The sequence below is a fragment of the Geotrypetes seraphini genome, chromosome 5, assembly GCF_902459505.1.
Source record: "Geotrypetes seraphini chromosome 5, aGeoSer1.1, whole genome shotgun sequence".
Lineage (NCBI taxonomy): Eukaryota > Metazoa > Chordata > Amphibia > Gymnophiona > Dermophiidae > Geotrypetes > Geotrypetes seraphini.
The window spans coordinates 153840895-153860530 of NC_047088.1; the positions used below are offsets into that span (position 1 = coordinate 153840895).

Genomic DNA, 19636 nt, shown 5'->3' on the forward strand with positions numbered 1-19636 from the left:
GACTGCAAAGAAACAGAAAATTATCTTTTAGAGAAAATAGAAGATCTTGAGAATAGAGGACAGTGTAATAACTTGAGATTTCAGAGGTGCCTGAAACCCCGGACTATAACCAAGCAGAAGAAGTTGTGCAATACCTATTCTGCGCTATTTTGAAAGAGGAGAACCCCCCTCGTTAGACCCAGCGGGTGAATCGATTCGAATCGATTTAAAACAACAACAACAAAAAAATCGGCTTCCCAATTCGGCTGATCCATGTCAGAAGTGGCACAGCAGAGGAAAGGCTCTGGTGGGGCTGGCTGCAAGCATATAGCAGGATTTGTTGGACTCTTGAGTCAAGAATGTTAATGTTCTGGTTCATTGAAAGATGATTTTGTGTACTTTCTTACTCAAAAAGTATATGAACCAGTTCAAGGAGAATTGTTTTGTGGAAGATGGGGGAAGCAGTACCAGGGGCATGTGAATTGCAACTGGAGAAGCTAGGATCAATAGATCAGTAGTTACAAGAAAATTTCACATTATTCATTGGGAGATGCACATAGTTAGCCTGTTTATGTAATTCTAATTGTAAAAGTGTTCTCAATAGCTATTTGCTTGTGTGTTGCTATATGTGTAAAATACATTCCTTGGGATTTATCTTTTTATGCCATAAGAAGACCATACTCCGAAGGTTGTATTGTTTAATCTCCCTACCATTTGTTATTTGCTCATATATTTACATAGCCATTTTTAAAGTGGCATTTTAAATTTTGTGTGATAACTTCTAATTGAGCTTGGTTCTGTCTATAACTATGAGACATAATTGTAATGAATCTTGCAGATTATACTGACCCTGTGAGTGTCCTGGTGAAAAGGCCTTTAATCATGTTGCTGACATGTTCTTTTGTGTGTGTTCTCTCCACAGGACATGGTGCCTGTCATAGTTGATTATTGTCTGTTGCTGCAGCGCACGTAAGTGAGAGCCTCGCACGCCTCTGTAGTCACATCCAATTATTTCCATCCCTCGCTTTCTAATGTCTGTCTTTGCCTGCTGTTGGATTAAGGCAATTGATTTTTTTTTTCTTTTAAGAGTGTACTAAGCTTCTGAAATTAAACAAATGTTTTCTGAGTCTCCTCTGCAACTGGACTAGCTGAAATTTGGCTTACCATGAAAGCCACATATGTTGTCATGGGGGGTACAAGGTTGAACTGAAGCATTGAGCTCTAAGCTGCTGCCTGGGTTAGCTGTCCCTAGGGGATAACAGCAGTAGTCACAACAAAACTAAACAAAATAATAGACTTTCATAGTCAAGCAAACTCAAAGAACGACCAGCATATATATTTACTGATAGATCAGAGTAGCAGCCTAATGGTTAGAGCAGCAATCTGAGGAACAAAAAGTCAGGATTCAAATACTGCTGAGATTTCTTATGACCTTAGTTACCAGTTACAAACATAGGGCTCCTTTTACAAATCTGCACTAGAGGTTTTTGCTGCAGACTGGCGAGGTAAATGTTCTGATACTTATAGGAATTCTATGAGCGTTGGAGCATTTACCTCGCCAGCCCACGGTAGAAACCTCTACCGTGGTTTTGTAAAAGCTAGCGTTAGTTTGAAAGCCTCCCTATAGTATCTGACTGCAACTTGCTTTTACCTACACCGAAAAAGTGAACTAAATTCAAATAAATAAAAATAAACAGGATGGATAAATTTTAAAATAACCTATTTACCCAATTAAATATTTTTTGGGAAATGGCTTTTTTAGGGAGTAATTTTATAAAGGATTTTCCACATGTAAATCCTGTTTTTATTCCTTTTACAAGTAAGTTCAAGTTTTAAGTTTTATTATTATTTGATGAATCGCCTATACAAAACATTCTAAGCGATGAACAATTTTAAAAACAACATTTTAGAGGACAAACAATTTTAAGACACAAGTAAAAAGTTAAAAAGTTAATATACTTATAACACATTACAAATTTCTTTGTACATGTGGCTTAAAGACAGACATGATGTAGACGGAAAGGAGGATAAAGTTACAATTCTCTCAGGCAGAAAAACATAAAAGAGGAAAGAACACAGGGAAGGGGGAAAAAAAATTAAATTCTGCATTTGATTAATAAAAGGACTCGTAGTTTAATTAATAAAAGCATCATTAAATAAAAAAGTTTTAAAGAGTTTTTTAAAAGAGATAAGATCTTTTTCTTTTCTGATGTAAAGTGGCAATGCATTCCACGTTTGTGGAGCTGTAACAGAAAACATTTCATTTCTCCTTGTACCCACAATTTTTAAGGAAGGAACAGTTAATAGGTCTTGTGATGATGATCGAAGAGAACGAGGGGCATAATAAGGAATAATCATTCTAGACATGAATTGAGGTTCATTAAAAGCTAGTACTTTAAATACCAAGAATAATATCTTAAAAGTAATTCGGTGGCTAAAAGGTAGCCAATGGGACTTGATCAATAGCGGTGTAACGTGATCAAATTTTTTTGCTTTATGGATGAGTTTTATTGCAGTATTTTGGATTATCTGAAGTCTTCTTTTTTCTTTTTGTGATATATTGATTAACAAAGAATTACAATAATCTAGTTTAGATATGATCATAGAATGAATAAGTATATTAACGGATTTAGGTTCTAGAAATGATGAGATGGACCGTATCAAGCGAAGTTTATAGAAACAAGATTTGACTATTTGACTAATGTGATTATGAAAAGATAGATTAACGTCAATAATTACGCCTAAAATTTTTAGCATAGGTACTGATTCGAGAGGGATATTATCGAGTACAAATGAGGATCTTGGAATGATGTCTTTTTTTCAAGTGAAAAACATGGTTCGAGTTTTTTGTATATTTAGTGATAATTTATTAAGGTTAAGCCAATTTTTTATTGTGTCCAATTTAGTATTAATTGTTATAATTTCTTCATCATTTTCGGGGTCAAACGGGTGAAGAAGTTGAATGTCATCTGCATAAGAAAATGAAGTAAAACCCAAAGATTGACAAATTGTAAGTAGAGGAGAGAGGAAAATATTAAATAAGAGAGGTGACAGAATAGATCCCTGAGGTATTCCGAAAGATGATGAATAAGAATTAGAATAATCATCTTTAAATCTAACAGTAGAGGATCGGTTTGAAAGAAAAGAGACAAACCAATTTAGAACCTGCCCACCAATGCCTAGAGATTCTAAACGATTAAGTAGGAGGTCGTGATCGATAGTATCAAAGGCCGCAGATAAGTCTAAAGAAAAAAGGACAACCGATTTATGGTGATCTAAGTAATAATGGATATTAGTTATGAGGCCTAACATTGAATATTCTGTATTATGATGTTTGCGGAATCCAGTTTGGTTAGGGTGCAATGCATTAGAAGATTCGATGAAATCCGATAGTTGTTCAAAAACCAGTTTTTCAGTTAGCTTTGCTAAAAAAGGTAAGTTAGAAATTGGGCGATAATTGGATACATCTTCCTGACTGGCATTGTGATTTTTCAATATTGGAGTAACAATAGCTGTTTTCCAATTAGTAGGGACAGTGGCTGTAAGAAAACTATTTTTAATGAGTGACTGAATAAAAGGGACAATTGGCAAGAGGGATGCCCACTCCCTCCTGCCATTGGATGTTCCCCCGAACCTCAGCCCTCCCTTCCCCGGTACCTTTTTCCAAAGATGGAAGTAGGAGGGAAGAATGGTCCCTCCACCTTCAAGGCCCACTGATCCAAAATGGCAAGCTTTCCCTCCTCGGTGCATCATGTGATGCACAGGGAGAGACCCAAGTAAGTCTGTGTCAGACATGTAAGTGAGTTAAGTGATCCAGTGGCACTAGGGGCCAGATGCACTAAAGTCAGCGATCGTCTAACTATCATCGCTAAACTAGTTTTGACTGGTTTAGCGAAGATCACTTTTACTAACCTGATACAGAAAATGACTCACTGCATTGTTTTCTGCACAATCGCTCATTCTCTGATCCGACCATGCAAATATTGTCATTAATATTGAAATGCTATGTAAACTACAGAGCGATTGATGTTCTAACATGGCTTCTCGATGCACAAAAAAAGTGATCTTGTTTTCAGTGATCCAAAAAAGCAACTGGTCAAGACCAGTCGCTTACCTGTTTAACCATAGTTTAGCCCTTTTTTTAAATGGACACAGATGCTGTACATGTTACACATGCACAATATATGCCACTTAAAAAAGAAAGAGAAAAAAAGCACCCCTTCGCTGCCGATGAAGACCTTCCACGATGTCCCGTCCCCCCCCCCCCCATATACTGGGAGCTGACCACCCACCCCATGGCAGCAAAACGGCAGGAAGGAAGCCCACCCCACACTCCATGTGAGAAAAAAATGTCAGAAGGGATGCTGACATCCCCCCCACCCTTACTGCTTAAGAGACAATTGGCAAGAGGGATGCCCACTCCCTCCTGCCATTGGATGTTCCCCTGAACCTCAGCCCTCCCTTCCCCGGTACCTTTTTCCAAAGATGGAAGAAGGAGGGAAGAATGGTCCCTCCACCTTCAAGGCCCACTGATCCAAAATGGCAAGCTTTCCCTCCTCGGTGCATCATGTGATGCACGGGGAGAGACCCAAGGCCCTGATTAGCTCAGAAGCCTAAGGTCCTTCCCTTAGTTACGGAACTAAATTAAATACTGCTGACCACATGAAGGACCAAGCATACTCAAAACTTTATACAAATTCAGGACCATTGGATAACATCACCCACTTGTGTGCTTGATCGGTTCTGCTGTCTATCATACAAACATCTGTTAAGGTGAGAAAAATGCTTTACATATGGAAAAGGGGGCTCCAGTAAAATTGAATCGGGGTACACAATAATAAAAGTACATGTGTCACAAGGTCTAGCATCCTCTTGGAATTCATATAGACACTTCAAGGGCATAGTTAAGACAGGCAGAGTGCTGTGTATGCTGATAGTTTATAAAATATGTGGGTGCACATATAGATCCTCTGATTTTATAAAATTTTGTGCAGAACTTTATGGTTAATGTTCAAAATTATGCGCACAACTTGTAAGCTTATCCTGTAAAGCTGTCTGTGCAAGTTTATTACGTGAGTAACAATTTAATAATAAACTGTTGGTAAAGAGCAGTAATTGGCATTAATTAACAGTTATGTGCTTAACTGAAACTGCTTAGGGTTAGATTTACTAAGCAAACTGATCGTGTACCGATCGGTTTGCGACCCCTTTGTGATTTTCCTCCGACCCGATTCACTAACCTCTTTGCCCATCCGATTCCGATCCATGCATGCAAATGAGGGGAAACGGCATGCAAAGTAGGCACTAAACAAATCTGGGACACTGACTGGGCTGGCCGATCAACAGAAGAAGTGACTGCTTGGGGACCAGTCACTCACGTCCTTTCCGACTGCCCTGCCTTCTGCCGCCCTGCTCTCTGCCATGTTTTTCTACTCTCTGCCACGAACTCCTGCTTTCAGCTCTGATCTCCCGCCTGCCCCAAATTCCTGCATCCCCGACCCTCCCGCCTGCCCTGAAATCTTGCCTGTCCCGAACTCCTGCAGCTCTAACTCTTCTGCCTGCCCCGAACTCCTGCAGCCCCGACTCTCCCACCCTTCCCTGCAGTGCAAGCCCGTGGTTTTAAAAAGCGGGTTAAAACCAGGGGCTCGTAAAAATGTTAAAAACTGTTTTTTAAAAAAAATTCTCTGCCAGGCTCGGAGGGCCAGCACATACGCAGACCATCTACAGATGGTCTGCGCATGCGTTGAGATCGCTAAAGAGCAATCTGGGCAGGTGGTTTTGGGGCATGATTCCAATCACACTCATTTGCATGAGGGCGATTTGTGAATCAGCCCCCCGAACACGGATCGGATCCCTCACGGATTGGATCCGATCCGTGCCCTTAGTGAATCTAGTCCAAGGTAATAAAGGTTCCCATGCTAACTATATGCTAATTAGTTAGTGCACTGTGTTGAAGCTGTGCAGATTAGAACTGGGCATGCCTACTGTTTTTTTAGAGTGTATGTAGCACATGCTGACTACTGTGAGTGTGAAGTAAGCACACTTTAGTGCTTACTGTAGCTTAGTAAAATTGCCCCTTTCTTTTTCACATCTACAAATACCTCTCTTAAAGATCAGCTTACTTAAATGATTTGGTATGTGCCAGCCCTGCAGCCTTGAAATAAACCTGCTCTCTGCCTCCCTGACTCTCCTGCTGTCTGCCGCAACCTGCTCTCTGCCTTCCCGACTCTCTCTCTCTCTGCCGCCCCGAACCTCTGGTGCTCTCTGCCTCCCCGACTCTCTGCCTTCCCGTGCAGTGTCTTTCTCCTTCTCCCCCCCTTCTCTGTACTTCCATGTCTCCCTGTGCGCCTGGTGAATGACAAGACTCTCCGACTCTCCTGCCCTTCCCCAAGCAATGCGAGCCCATGGTTTTAACCTGCAGGTTTAAAGCAGGTTAAAACCATGGCCTCGCGAAGTAAAGTAAAAAAGTAAAAATCGCAGCTCTTACTTCGCGGTGAGCATGCGCAGACCATCTACAGGCAAAGAAAATGGTCTGCGCATGCTTCAGGATCGCTCACTAGCGATTCGTGTGGCTGGTAGGAGGCATTCTTCCGATCACCCCCATTTGCATCCTGACCCATTGTGGATCAGTCGGCCTGCTGTGGATCGGGCACGATCAGGCAGGTTAGTGAATCTAGCCCAAAGTGTTCTTCAAAATGGCTAGATTCACTTACCTGCCCGATCGTGCCCGATCCATGTGCGATCCATGGCAGGTCGACGAATTATCAATGCAATGTCATGCAAATGGGAGTGATTGTTGGCATGCCCCCCACCGACCGCACGGATTGCTGGAGAGTGATCCTTGAGCATGCGCTGACCATCTTCCTTGCCTGCACTGACCCTTTGTGCGCGGCAGAGCTTTTTTTAACTTTTTTAAACTTTAACTTTACATGTTTTTTTACTTCGCGAACCCGTGGTTTTAACCCGTTTTAAATGCGCAGGTTAAAACCATGGGCTCGCATTGTAGGGAAGGGCAGGTGAGGCAGGGCCGAGCAGGGCAGATGAGTGGGGCAGAAAGCATGGCGGCAGAGAGCAGGGCAGTCGGAAAGGACCCGAGCGACTGGTCCTCAGCAGTCACTTATTTTTTGGTTGGGCAGCCCAGTCGGTGTTCCTTAATTTTTTTTTGTGAATCGTGTCCTTCCTACTTTTGGATACCCTTCCCCTCATTTGCATGTGCGGATGAGGATGATTGGCATAGAGGTTAGTGAATCGGGTTGGAGAAAAATTGGGTCTTGCATGATCGGTTTGCTTAGTGAATCTAGCAGATAGTGCACAATTGCAAGGGAATGCCACCTGGGAGAGGCATTGATGGTTCAGGGACGTATCTAGCACTTACATGCAGGGGTTATAGAATACTAGCAGTTTTGCATCTAACTGCCTGCAGTTAGATGTGAGCATTTACACCAGCCACTGAGCTACAAAATTTGTACTTAGTGGCATAATCCTAGGACCTAACTTTAGGTGATCCTTTGAGAATTATCACCAGAGTGCTTGTATAAATTTACATTGTCTTATGTGTAGGTATACTGTAAATTTTCAAATGTGAATTTGTGCATTATTGGGGCTGGTTCCTAGAATCTATTACATAGGCACTTATATTTCCCTTATAAAATAAAATCTCATTCAGAAATCATCCCTATAGATAGCAAATATTATGTCCATTAAATATTGGACTTTCTAAAGTGACTCTTAAGAAAAGCTGTTTAGCGAGTATTCACCATAATCGCCATTAGTCCAGTTCTCGCTTAAATATTCAATTTCCTTTTATTTAGTTTGCAATTTTTATCATTGCAACTCTTCAACTTTTTACTGTTCTATAGATAAAATGATGATTTCTGAATGAGGCTCCAGTGCTGAAAAGCTTTCCGTGTTGGTAAGACTCGTTAAACCAGTCTTACCTGGCATAGATGCTCTGCCTCTGATGCTCAAAAGGGTTCTCGAGGGCTGTTACCGATCCTCGTAGCAGCCACTGAGAAACCTATGTAAATACATTTACATGGAGCTCATTAGTATTTAAATGAGCTCTCCTTGTGAAGCACTAAAGGGACATTATCGCTTTGGATTCCACGTTTGTTAAAACTGCTTGAATCTTTTGAAGTTGAGCTGTTGCCCTCGCTAATATTTTAGTTAGTTTGGGATTTCTTTCACCTCTTGGATACATTTTATGCTAAAAGAATATTGAAAAGATTGGAAGTATAAACTTGGTTGCATATGAATGAAAGTTAAGCACATATACCTGTACGGAGTTTTTTTACAAACCAGTGATGATGCAAGCGGCTTAGGGTACTTGTGTAGTCCCGGCTGCTTGTAATTGAGGTTTGTTTTTCTCCGTTTTTTGTATTTTTCATTTTATACACAATTTGCGTCATGTTAACAGTTTCTGTCTATGTGGTATGAATGAAACCCTACTACTAAATATCATTTACAATACGTTCTAAATTATTTTTTTCCCTTTTACAGGGCATCATTTTACGGCAGCTGTTATGAGTGTATTGTGTAAGTATATGTCCTGTGCCTATGCATGGGACACACATAAACACAACACATGCACAACAGCTGCCCTTATTTTTTTGCTTACCAAGGGATGCATTATCCTCTCACATAAGGGATGTATCTCCAGGGGCTTCTACCCAGAAGGAAGGGTTAAGACAGCTGTTGTAGTTGGTGATTTGATCATTAGGCATATAGATAGGGTGGCCAATGGACATGAGGCTCTCCAAGTCACTTGCCTGCCTGGTGCAAAGGTAATGGACCTTACGTATCACCTAGATAGGATATTAGGTAGTGCTGGGGAGGAGCCAGCTGTCTTGGTACATATGGGTACCAAAGACATAGTAAAATGTGGTAGGGAGGTTCTGGAAGCTAAATTTGGGCTCTTAGGTAAAAAGGTACATTAGATAGACTGGGAGCCCACCGGGACAGATAGGGAAAATGCTTGAGTACCTGATTGTAAAAAAACCGCTTAGATAATCTTGATAGGTGGTATATAAAAACCTAATAAACTTGAAACTTGAAAGCTGAAAACCAGATTCTCCAGGGTAGCATTTTTGGAAATAGTCAACGTTCCATGTGCAGGACCCAAGAGGCAGGCAGAGCTCTGAAGTCTCAATGTATGTTTTTGATGATGGTGCAGGGATGAGGGCATTAGATTTGTTAGGAACTGGGCAGCAATCTGGGAAAGGGGGGAGCCTATTCTGAAAGGATGGACTCCACCTTAACTAGAATAGAACCAGGCTGAGATAGATCAGCTTTTAAAGTAAGATGTATAGAAAAGCTGGCAGTCACCCAGGAGTTCATGTTTTGGTGTGCAGAGTATCCTTAAATGATACTATTGAAATAAGACATTTAGGGAATCCCAGTAGAGAGGTTTTCTTTTTTTTTTTTTTTAAATTTTTATTTATAAGTTTTCCATTCTTACAATATTTGAGTAATATAATATACAATAAAGTTTTTTTTTACATATTTAAAATATTATCATTAATAATACATCGTATTTAAAATATAATATGATAAAGATTATACATTAGCATATAAAATATAATTCCCATCCCCTTTTTATATAGTATATTTCCATTAATTAGTCAAATCCCACCCCATTCATATATAATTATTTATCATTGTGCTAAGAACTAATCATTAGAATATTTTGTCAATGGTTGCCAAATTTTATTAAAATTAAGATGATTTCCCTGTTGTAACGCTATTATTTTTTCCATTTTATAAATATGACAAACAGAATTCCACCAGAACGTATAATTTAATTTGGTGTAATCTTTCCAATTTTGAGTAATTTGTTGCATGGCGACTCCTGTTAGTATTAGTAATAGCTTATTATTGTTTGCTGAAATCGGACTCTTAGTTCTCATTGCAGTACCAAATAATATGGTGTCATACGAGAGTCCTACGTGATTCTCTAGTAACTTATTAATTTGGGGCCAAATTAAATTCCAAAATGCGTTTACAAAGGGACAAAAAAAGATTAAATGATCTAACGTCCCTATTTCCAATTTACAATGCCAGCATCTATTAGATCTAGTACTATCTATTTTTTGCAGGCGCGTTGGGGTCCAGAATACTCTATGTAATAAAAATAACCATGTTTGATTCATAGATGCTGACCTTGTAGATCTTAATCTCCAGGACCAAAATCGTGGCCATTGAGATTCAGAAATTGTCTGACCTATCTCAATACTCCAAATATCCCTAAGACCTGTTTTCTTTTTTTTATTTAAAAATCCATATATCAATTTGTACCATTTTGCGGCTTGGTGACCCAACAAATCCGTCTGGAAACATAGAACCTGTAAACTATATTGATTATTTAGATTTTTCCATTCAGGGAACCCTACCTGAATGGCCTGCTTCAATTGCATCCATTTAAAATATTGTGATTTATTTAATCCAAATTTATTTTGCAATTGTGAAAAACTAAGCAGTGAACCTTCTGATATGATATCATTCAATGTTCTTATTCCTGCATTTATCCATTGTTTCCAGACGATTTTAAATCCGCCAATTCTGATCCTGGAGTTTATCCATATTGATTGATTTAGAGATTTAGCAATAGGTTCAGGTGATAAATTACTAATATATCTCAATGTTTTCCAAGTGTCAAATAAAATTCTGTGGTCTTTGTATCTTTTAGGCATTGTTATAGTTATTAACTGTTCTGGATATAAGGGGAACAGGAGCCGCCATTCTAAATATAGCCAATCTGGTACATTTTCTAGAAGCTCTGGGAGAATCCAATACATACCCTGTCTTAAGATATAGGCTTGATGATACCTATAAAAATTTGGAAAATTTACCCCCCCTTCCATAATTGGTCTTTGTAATGATACTAAAGCGATTCTTGATCTTTTCCCACACCAAACAAATTTTGTAAGAATATTGTTAAGTTTTTTATAAAATGACCCCTGAAAAAATATTGGAATCATACTCATTTGGTAACAAACCACAGGCAATATCATCATTTTAATTGTTTGAATTCTTCCCCACCAAGAAAGATGTAATGGATTCCATTGCTCACACATTTCTGTTATTTTTTTCAATAAAAGTTTTTCATTCTCTTTGACTGTGTCTTCAATTGTATTTTTGATCATAATTCCTAAGTATTTTATACCATCATCTTTCCAAATAAATGAATATGGGTCAAATAATCCTTTGGTACAATGAACATTTATTGGGAGAATTTCAGATTTGTTCCAATTAATTTTATATCCAGAAAAAGTACCATATGTTTCTATTAAATTAAGTATACATGGAATAGTAGTTTCCGGTTTTCTTAAATATAATAATATATCATCTGCATATGCAGATATTTTAAATTCAAAATTGTTAAATGATATTCCCTCTATCTCCTTAGTTTTGTTTATTGCAATTAATAAAGGTTCTAGGACAATATCAAAAAGTAAAGGAGACAGAGGGCATCCTTGTCTAACTCCCCTGTGCAAGTTAAATCTATTTGATAAATTATTATTAATATATAATCTTGCTCCAGGAGAGCTATACAATGTCTGAATCATTTCAATAAAACCGGATCCTATACCAAACCATTGTAAAGCTTGGTATATAAAATTCCATTCCACTCTGTCAAAAGCTTTTTCTGCATCTAAAGATATTAAAAAAGCTGGATCATTTATATTTTTTGCTAAATTTAATGAGTGGAATGCTAATCTAGTATTATTTGATGAATGTCTTTTAGCAATAAATCCTGTTTGATGTACATCAATAATGAAAGGGAGAGCTTTTGCCAATCTTAATGCTAATACTTTAGCCATTAATTTGTTATCCACATTCAATAATGAAATAGGCCTGTAATTTGAAACCAGAGTAGGATCTTTGTTTGGTTTTGGTAAGACTATAATTATTGATTCTGCCATAGTACCAGAAATTTTTCCATTCTTTATTTGATATTGATATAAATTTAACAGATGTGGTAATATGATATTTTGAAAAAATTTATAAAATTCAACAGTATACCCATCTCCACCTGGAGCGGATCCAACTCTAAGAGACTTCAATGCTGTTTCTAATTCTTTTAAAGATATAGGTTCTTCTAAACTTCCTTTTATATGATCTGGAATATTTGGTCCAATATATGAATTTAAAAAAGTTAATCCGTCTTGTTCTTTATTTTCATAAGAATTGGAAGTATATAATTCTTTATAAAAATCAAGAAATTGTGTTATAATATCTTTTGTGTTGGTATGTGTGTTACCTTTTGTATCTTTAATTGCAATAATCTTAGATTTTCTTTTCTTTGCTTTTAGAAAGTTTGCTAATAATTTACCAGCTTTATTTGAATTTCCATAATATTGTACTTGTTTGTTGAAAATGTCTTTCCTCACAATTTGAGAAGAAATTTCATTGTATTTAACTTTTAATTTTAATAATTCTTGTAATGTATTATTTTCCCATTTCTCAATTAATTTATTTTCTAATAATTTAATTTGCTTTCCCATCTCAATAAATTGTTTTTTTTTTTGTTTGTTAATAAATGTTGAATATGAAATAATATTTCCTCTCATAGTTGCTTTAAAAGCATCCCATAAGATCTCAGCATTAATATCATCTGATTCATTAAATTGAAAGAATTCTTGCATTTTTATTTTGAAATCTTCAAGAAATTTTGAATCCGCTAATAAATCATTATTAAATCTCCAAATTAAATCAGAGTTTTCAGCATCATAATTTTGAAGATTAATCCACACACCAGCATGATCTGAAATTATAATGGGATCAATTACTGCTTTTAAGACACGCTGCGCTATATTATTAGAAACAAATATATAATCAATTCGTGAAAAGGATTTATGGACCTGAGAACAAAAAGAAAATTCCTGATCATTAAAATGAAGAATTCGCCATATATCTACTAAATCACAAGATAGTATCAAATTATCTAAGCCTAATGATTTCATAACTTTACTTGGTTTTTTATCCAATATCGGATCCATTACAGCATTGAAATCCCCTGCTACTATTAAATTAGATGTAGCCAGTGGTAAGAGCAATTGTTGAATTTGTTTAAAAAACTCCATTTGATTCGTATTAGGAGCATATAAATTGAATAAATTCAGGGTAGTATTTCCCAGAACCATTTCGACATGCACCCATCTTCCTAAGGGATCATAATTAATTAGTTTAAAATCTGCATTACATTTTTTATTTATTAGAACAGCCACTCCAGCCTTTTTCTTTAAAGCCGGTGCAAATAAACATTTAGAAATAAAACCTCCAGATAATTTTTTTGATTCAATTTCCGAAAGATGAGTTTCTTGAATAAAATAAATATCCGCATTTTGATTTTTAAGGAACGATAATAATTTCTTCTTCTTAATAGGATGATTTAAACCATTGACATTCAGCGAATACATTTTTAGATCCATCTGATTAATAATTATACTTAATCAATATTCTATGATTGTTTACATGATTAGCTCCTAGCACATTCATTGAAAATTTATCCCCTAACCCACCCATTATTTTCCCTCCCCTCCCACCCATTATCTTATTCTGATTTGGAACACGCATTGGTCATGCAAAACCTACATCTCCATCTCCAGGCAACTAATAATACATTATATTATTTAAAATATATTTCTGAATTCAATACATTCTATATACTTCCACCCTTATATTATTAAAAATTATATTCATTTAATCTATAAAATTTTATAAATTTACTGAGAATTAAATATATTTGAATTATAAAATTAAATTCAATATCATGCATACTTGTAATATAATATTTCTAATAAATAAACATATTTCAAATATAGCTCTTATTCTCTATATATATCTATATCTATATCATCATATAACTTAAATATATCCAGTATTATATAAATATATAATATTGATCTTAATTATAATGCATTTCAATCGTTTTCATAGATCATCTTCATACTGAATTAATTTGAATGAATAATTGATTAAAATATACATTTTATGTCAGTAAATAAGTTTTATAATAAATTCATCTTTTATTAATTATCTATCATTCCATTACATTATTTTCTTATTTTTCATAATAAGTTAATATGACTGAATAATTAAATCAAATAAAAATTTTATATTAGACATCTATTTTATTAATTATTTCTGTCAATAATCAAATATTTTCTTGTATATATTTCATAAAATTATAATTTTCTTATACAGTGTTAAAATATTGTTTTTATAATAATTAATATATTTCATTTTTAAATCTTATTCTCAATATAACAATTATAAATTTTTCCTTTCAATATTTTAATGATATTTTCATTGTAAATCATTTCATTGATCCTTTATCATAATAATTTAATATGCTATATAATAGAATATATTATCTATTTTGATTAAAACTTGTATTTTATATATATTTTTTTTTAAAATAATTAATTTATTTATATTTTGATAATAATAATATATATATATATTTTTTTTAATAATATTAATAATAATTAATGATATTAATGATTGTGGATGCTAATTTTTAAATATTGTTATATTATTGCATCCATTATTTCAATAAATTATATTTCCAGTTGATAACATTTCTTTTAATAATCTTCTTTATTTTCCCTTTTTTTTTTCCATCTTCTTTCTTCTTTCTTCTTTCTTCTTTCTTCAGCTGAATTGTTCTGTTATTTATATAAACTTAGGATCTTTTTGTGTCAGAAATTCTTTCAGTTTTGCCGGGTCTTGAAAATATATGGATTTATTTCCACTGGATACTCTCATAGTGGATGGATAATATATTCCATATATGTATCCCTTTTCTTTCAGCTGCTGTCTGTATGTGAGGAATTGTTTTCTTATGTTAGCAGTATATTTAGCAAAATCCGGTACTAAAATCAGTTTTGATCCTTTATAATTCAAGTTTTTATTTGCTTTTGCCATTTTTAATATTTCTTGAGCTTGTTGATACCGTAATACCTTGAATATCAAAGGTCTTGGAGCAGCTTGGTTTACTGGCTTTCTTGTGGGGATTCTGTGGGCTCTTTCAATTTCTAACGGCCATTTTGAGTTGAGCTGAAGCAGTTTAGGTAACAGATTTTCTAGGAATTGTACAGGATCTCCTCCTTCAATATTTTCAGCCAGCCCCAAAATTCTTATGTTCTTTCTTTTTCCTCGGTTTTCCATGTCCACCATTTGATTTTTTAAAGCTGCTATTTCTTTTTTATCTTTGTCATATTCCTGTGTGAAAGATTCAAACCTCTCCACTTTTTCTTCCAGCACTGTCATTCTCAGTCTCTCAGTTTGGATTTCTTGTTTCATATTAAGAAGCTCTTCTTTTACTTCAGATATTTTATTGGAGTTTTCAGTCAGCATAAGTTTTATTTTAAACAGTTCAGTCATTATATCAGCCTTTTCAGTGATTTCTTCAGTCTCCATCGGGAACGGCACACTCGATGGTGACAGGGGAGTGACTTTTGTTCTTTTTGCTGATATTCCCGATGTTGAAGGTTTTTCAGCTTTCCCCTGCTTTATATTCGCCATCTCCGACGTTGTTTAGTGTATTTTTTTAGCGATTTGAAAAAGTAGAAGTTTTAATTTTGTTCCGTTTGTTGCCTGGATACGGGAGCGCTGTAGTTAGGCTGCCATATCGTGCGCGCTCCAAGCCACGCCCTTCAGTAGAGAGGTTTTCAATAATAGTGTAAGAAAGGGTTTAAGGAGAAAGCAGAGTAAAAGGATTCAAACTATCTTCAACTTCTAAGCAGTCTGTAGATGCAAGAAGTGTTTGTATACAAATGCTGGAAGCCCAAAAAATAAGATGAGAGAGTTAGAATATATAGCAGTAAATTGAAGAGGTGTCTCAGAGACCTGGTGAAGGAGGACAGTCAATGGGATACTGTGTTACCGGGGTGCAAATTATATTGCAGTGATATTAGATCAAATGAGGAGATTGCAATATACTGTATGTTAAAAAGGGAATTGGGTCAAGTAAAATAGACATTCATAAGGATTCTGCACGACATAGCAGAAGCCTTATGGATAGAAATTCCATGTGTGAAAGGAAGAAATATACTAGTAGAACTTCACTATAGTCCCCCAGGACAGAACAAATAGATGGAAAGGACATGTATACACAGATTAGGAAAACAGGCAACAGTGTAATATTAGGTGATTTAAATTACCCCAATATTGACTGCATAAATGTTACATCAGAGAGAACCAAGGAGATAAAATTCCTAGATGTAATAAATGACTGTTTCTTGGAGCGACTGGTTCAGGATCTGACAAGAGGGGGAGCTATTTTAGAGTTATGGGTCCTTTTACTAAGGTGCGCTAGCCGTTTTAGCGCACGCTAAATGCTAACGCGTGCAAATGCGTCCATTATATCCTATGGATGCGTTAGCATTTAGCGTACGCTAAATCGGCTACCACACCTTAGTAAAAGGAGTAGTGAGTCTTTAGTAGAACGCAGAATGAGAGTTTTGGGTCCACTGTTTATAAAGGTGTCAGGTCAAAAGCGCGCCGGGACAAAGGCGCGCGCAGACAATTGAGCGCAGCGCGGAGGCGCGCACTGCACAAAATTACTGTTTTTACGGCTCCGACGGGGGGGGGCGTGGGGGGGGAACCCCCCAGTTTACTTAATAGAGATCGTGCCACGTTGTGGGGGTGTGGGGGGTTGTAACCCCCCACATTTTACTGAAAACTTTACTTTTTCCCTGTTTTTAGGGAAAAAGTTAAGTTTACAGTAAAATGTGGAGGGTTACAACCCCCCAAACCCCCCACAACGCCTGCGCGATCTCTATTAAGTAAACTGGGGGGGGGGCTCCCCAACAAAACCCCCCGTCGGAGCCCCTAAAAACTAATTTTCTTCAGCGTGCACCTCCGTCAGTTGTCGGCGCGCGCCTTTGTCTTTCGCCGACTTGTCTATGAACCGTTTATAAATTATCCATTTGGAACTGAATTCTATATATTGTGCCTAAAATGTTGGTGCTGAGAGAAACACCTAAGCTCTATTCTATAAATGTCGCCTAAAGTTAAGCGCAGTTATGAATAGCTTGACCATTTGCACAAAATGAAATGTGATGTAACATTTTATGCCTAAAGTTAGTTATGTGTGTAACTTTGAAGAATGCCCCTGCTCCACCCATAGCCCTCTTGTTTCCATGCCCTCTTTTTGACACCACAGCGTAAATTTTATGTACTGACCAATGCCTAAACTTATGCACCTACATTTAAATCAAATCCAATTAATGCTGATGCTGGTTGAGAAGCCAATTATCAGTGCTAATTGGCTCGTTATTCAGTTAAGTTGTGTGTGCAAATTGGGCCAACTCAAAGCACAATTTATAGAGTTCAGGTACTAATGGGTAATTTTTTTAGCTCACATTCATACCATCCAAACATATTCTCTTCTTATAAAGATAGTTCAGTCATCTATTGGCCCAGTACTAACCATGAAGTAAGGAAAACACCACAATGGGCCTCAATGAACAGGGAAAATTCTTGTTCATTGAGGCCCATTGTGCTGTTTTCCTTGCTTCACATTTTGATGTGCTTTGACCCTTTCCAATACTAAACCTGAAAGATTTGAATATCTACAGTTCTGGTGAACATAACACTTCTTTTGAATATCAGCCTGATCATTTTTAAAATGACATTTCCTTAACGGTGGTTCTCATCCATTGTGATTTATACCACTAATGTAACATGCAAATTGTAAGGCACTCTAGATCATGGTATGATTTAAATCTTAAATAAAACAATTATGGATACTTTACAAATTCTTCCTATTTCCTTTCTCTCCCCCACATGTGCAGCATCTTTCCTCCCCTCTCACCCATCCCCTTGTGCAGTATCTTTCTATCCCTCCCTCCCATCCCTTGTGCAGCAGAACCCTTGGAGCTTCTATTCCCTCCTTTCCATCTTCTATCCCTCCCTCCCATCCCTTGTATAGAGGGCGGCGGTCGGGGGAGAAGTGCTGCTGCCGCCGGCAACTAGGGCTTATTTTCAGGGGTAGGGCTTCTATTAAGACCTACCCTGAAAATCATGTTAGGGCTTATTTTCAGGGAAACACGGTAGTTGATATTCTGAAATCTTGACTGTCAAGGAGTACTTCAGGACTGACTTGCGAAACTGACTTAGCTATCTCTATGGAAATGCTCAGGCCTTTTTAAATATTAGCCTCAGGATTCTTATTGCTGCTTGATATGCACTTTTGCAATATGGTACAATAAATGGCAGAGACTATTTTTGTTTAAAGGTCAGTGATGCATTCCTTCAGTTACTTTTACTGTCAGTGTTTGTACTGGTACTTTGATTTGTGTGTGGATTTAAAATGCATCCGCTCTTGCATGGAATGTCACATCTCCTTTCTAGTTTCACTGTTGATTTGTGTCTTTAAAGAAAGTGCTGTGTGGGGAAGATGATTTTATAAAAGACATTAACACCTGACATATTTATGGCAAATGAGATGCTTCTCACTTATCCCATTTACTTGCTAAATAGTTTTTATTCCGTTTGCCTGTTGTGCATCAGAATGGCAAACTTTCCTTGCTGCATTCTCTTAATATATTTGTCTTCAGTATCTACAGGAAGGACTGGAAATTTCGTATTTATTCCATTTTTTGATCACCTATACCTTTCAAAAGCTGTAAATGACGTACAGTTTTAAAAACATAAAGTATCTTAAGAACATGAGTAAAAAAAAAATCAGTCAATCTGAAAAACATGAAAATGAAAGCATAAAAAACATGCAAACAGAGCAGAACTATTAAAAACTGTTCCAAAACAGGATCAACAATCTATTAGATCACATTTAAAAAGTTCTCAAATTTCTTCCATTACATTCTATTTAGAAAACTACTGTTCCAACCAAAAATTTTAAGATCCAAGGAAAAGAAAACACTCATAAAGAAATAATGAAAAGCAATTTCAAAAAGGAATAGTAAAAATGTTCGGATGCAAAAAATTAGAAAAATGTTTAATCGAGGGGGCGTGGCTTAACGCGAACACGAATGGACACGTAATCGCAAAGCTCCTCATTTTCTAGGCACAGAATATAAAAAAAATTATTCCCTTCTAAATAATTTTCATCAAGAAATAAATACTAAAGAAACGGAACATAAGACAAATGAAAATATCTTCTTTTACTGAAGCTAAAACGAAGCCTGAGGTAATAGGAGCTGAAAAGGCAGAGTGCCGTTTTTTTTTCTTCAACGGTTTTATGAGACTTCAACTGCAGCGCTGAAATGTGAACTGTGTGAGTAAACAAAATGCAGAGCGAGTGAAACAGTGATTGAGAAGGATTGTGTCCCGATGTGGACTAACATAATTTATAAAAATAAAATGTTGAATTTTGCCAACCTTTAAACGAAATTAAAGAGGCTTGAGAGAGAAAAAAGCTGAGAGAGAAATACCGGTAAAATTGAATTCTGAGGTGCTAAGAACAAATAAAAGTTAATTGCTTAATAGATTATTGAAATAAAAGAAGTAAAAAAAGGATTATTAGAGTGAGTGTTGCTCTCCTCTATCATAGCTGCGACTGGGCTTGTGAGAGGAGAGCCAGAAGAAAGGATTGCCGATTTTTTTTTTGGCGCTGAAACGGCATGATATTAAGAATGAGTGACTGGCAGAGCTGGTAAAATAGGTAAAATAGGTCTGAAGGAGTATTTAA

At 36.4% G+C, this 19636-nt stretch overlaps 1 protein-coding gene across 2 annotated transcripts in view; it reads left to right on the top strand.

Annotated features, from left to right (window-relative positions):
- The window catches only part of VPS8 (VPS8 subunit of CORVET complex), a 755312-nt gene that overhangs the window by 180724 nt on the left and 554952 nt on the right, over positions 1-19636 (top strand). For both annotated transcript variants that reach the window (XM_033944522.1, XM_033944523.1), the window contains one exon: positions 902-948. In XM_033944522.1, coding sequence (XP_033800413.1) covers positions 902-948 — 47 coding nt within the window. The remainder of the gene's footprint in view (positions 1-901; positions 949-19636) is intronic.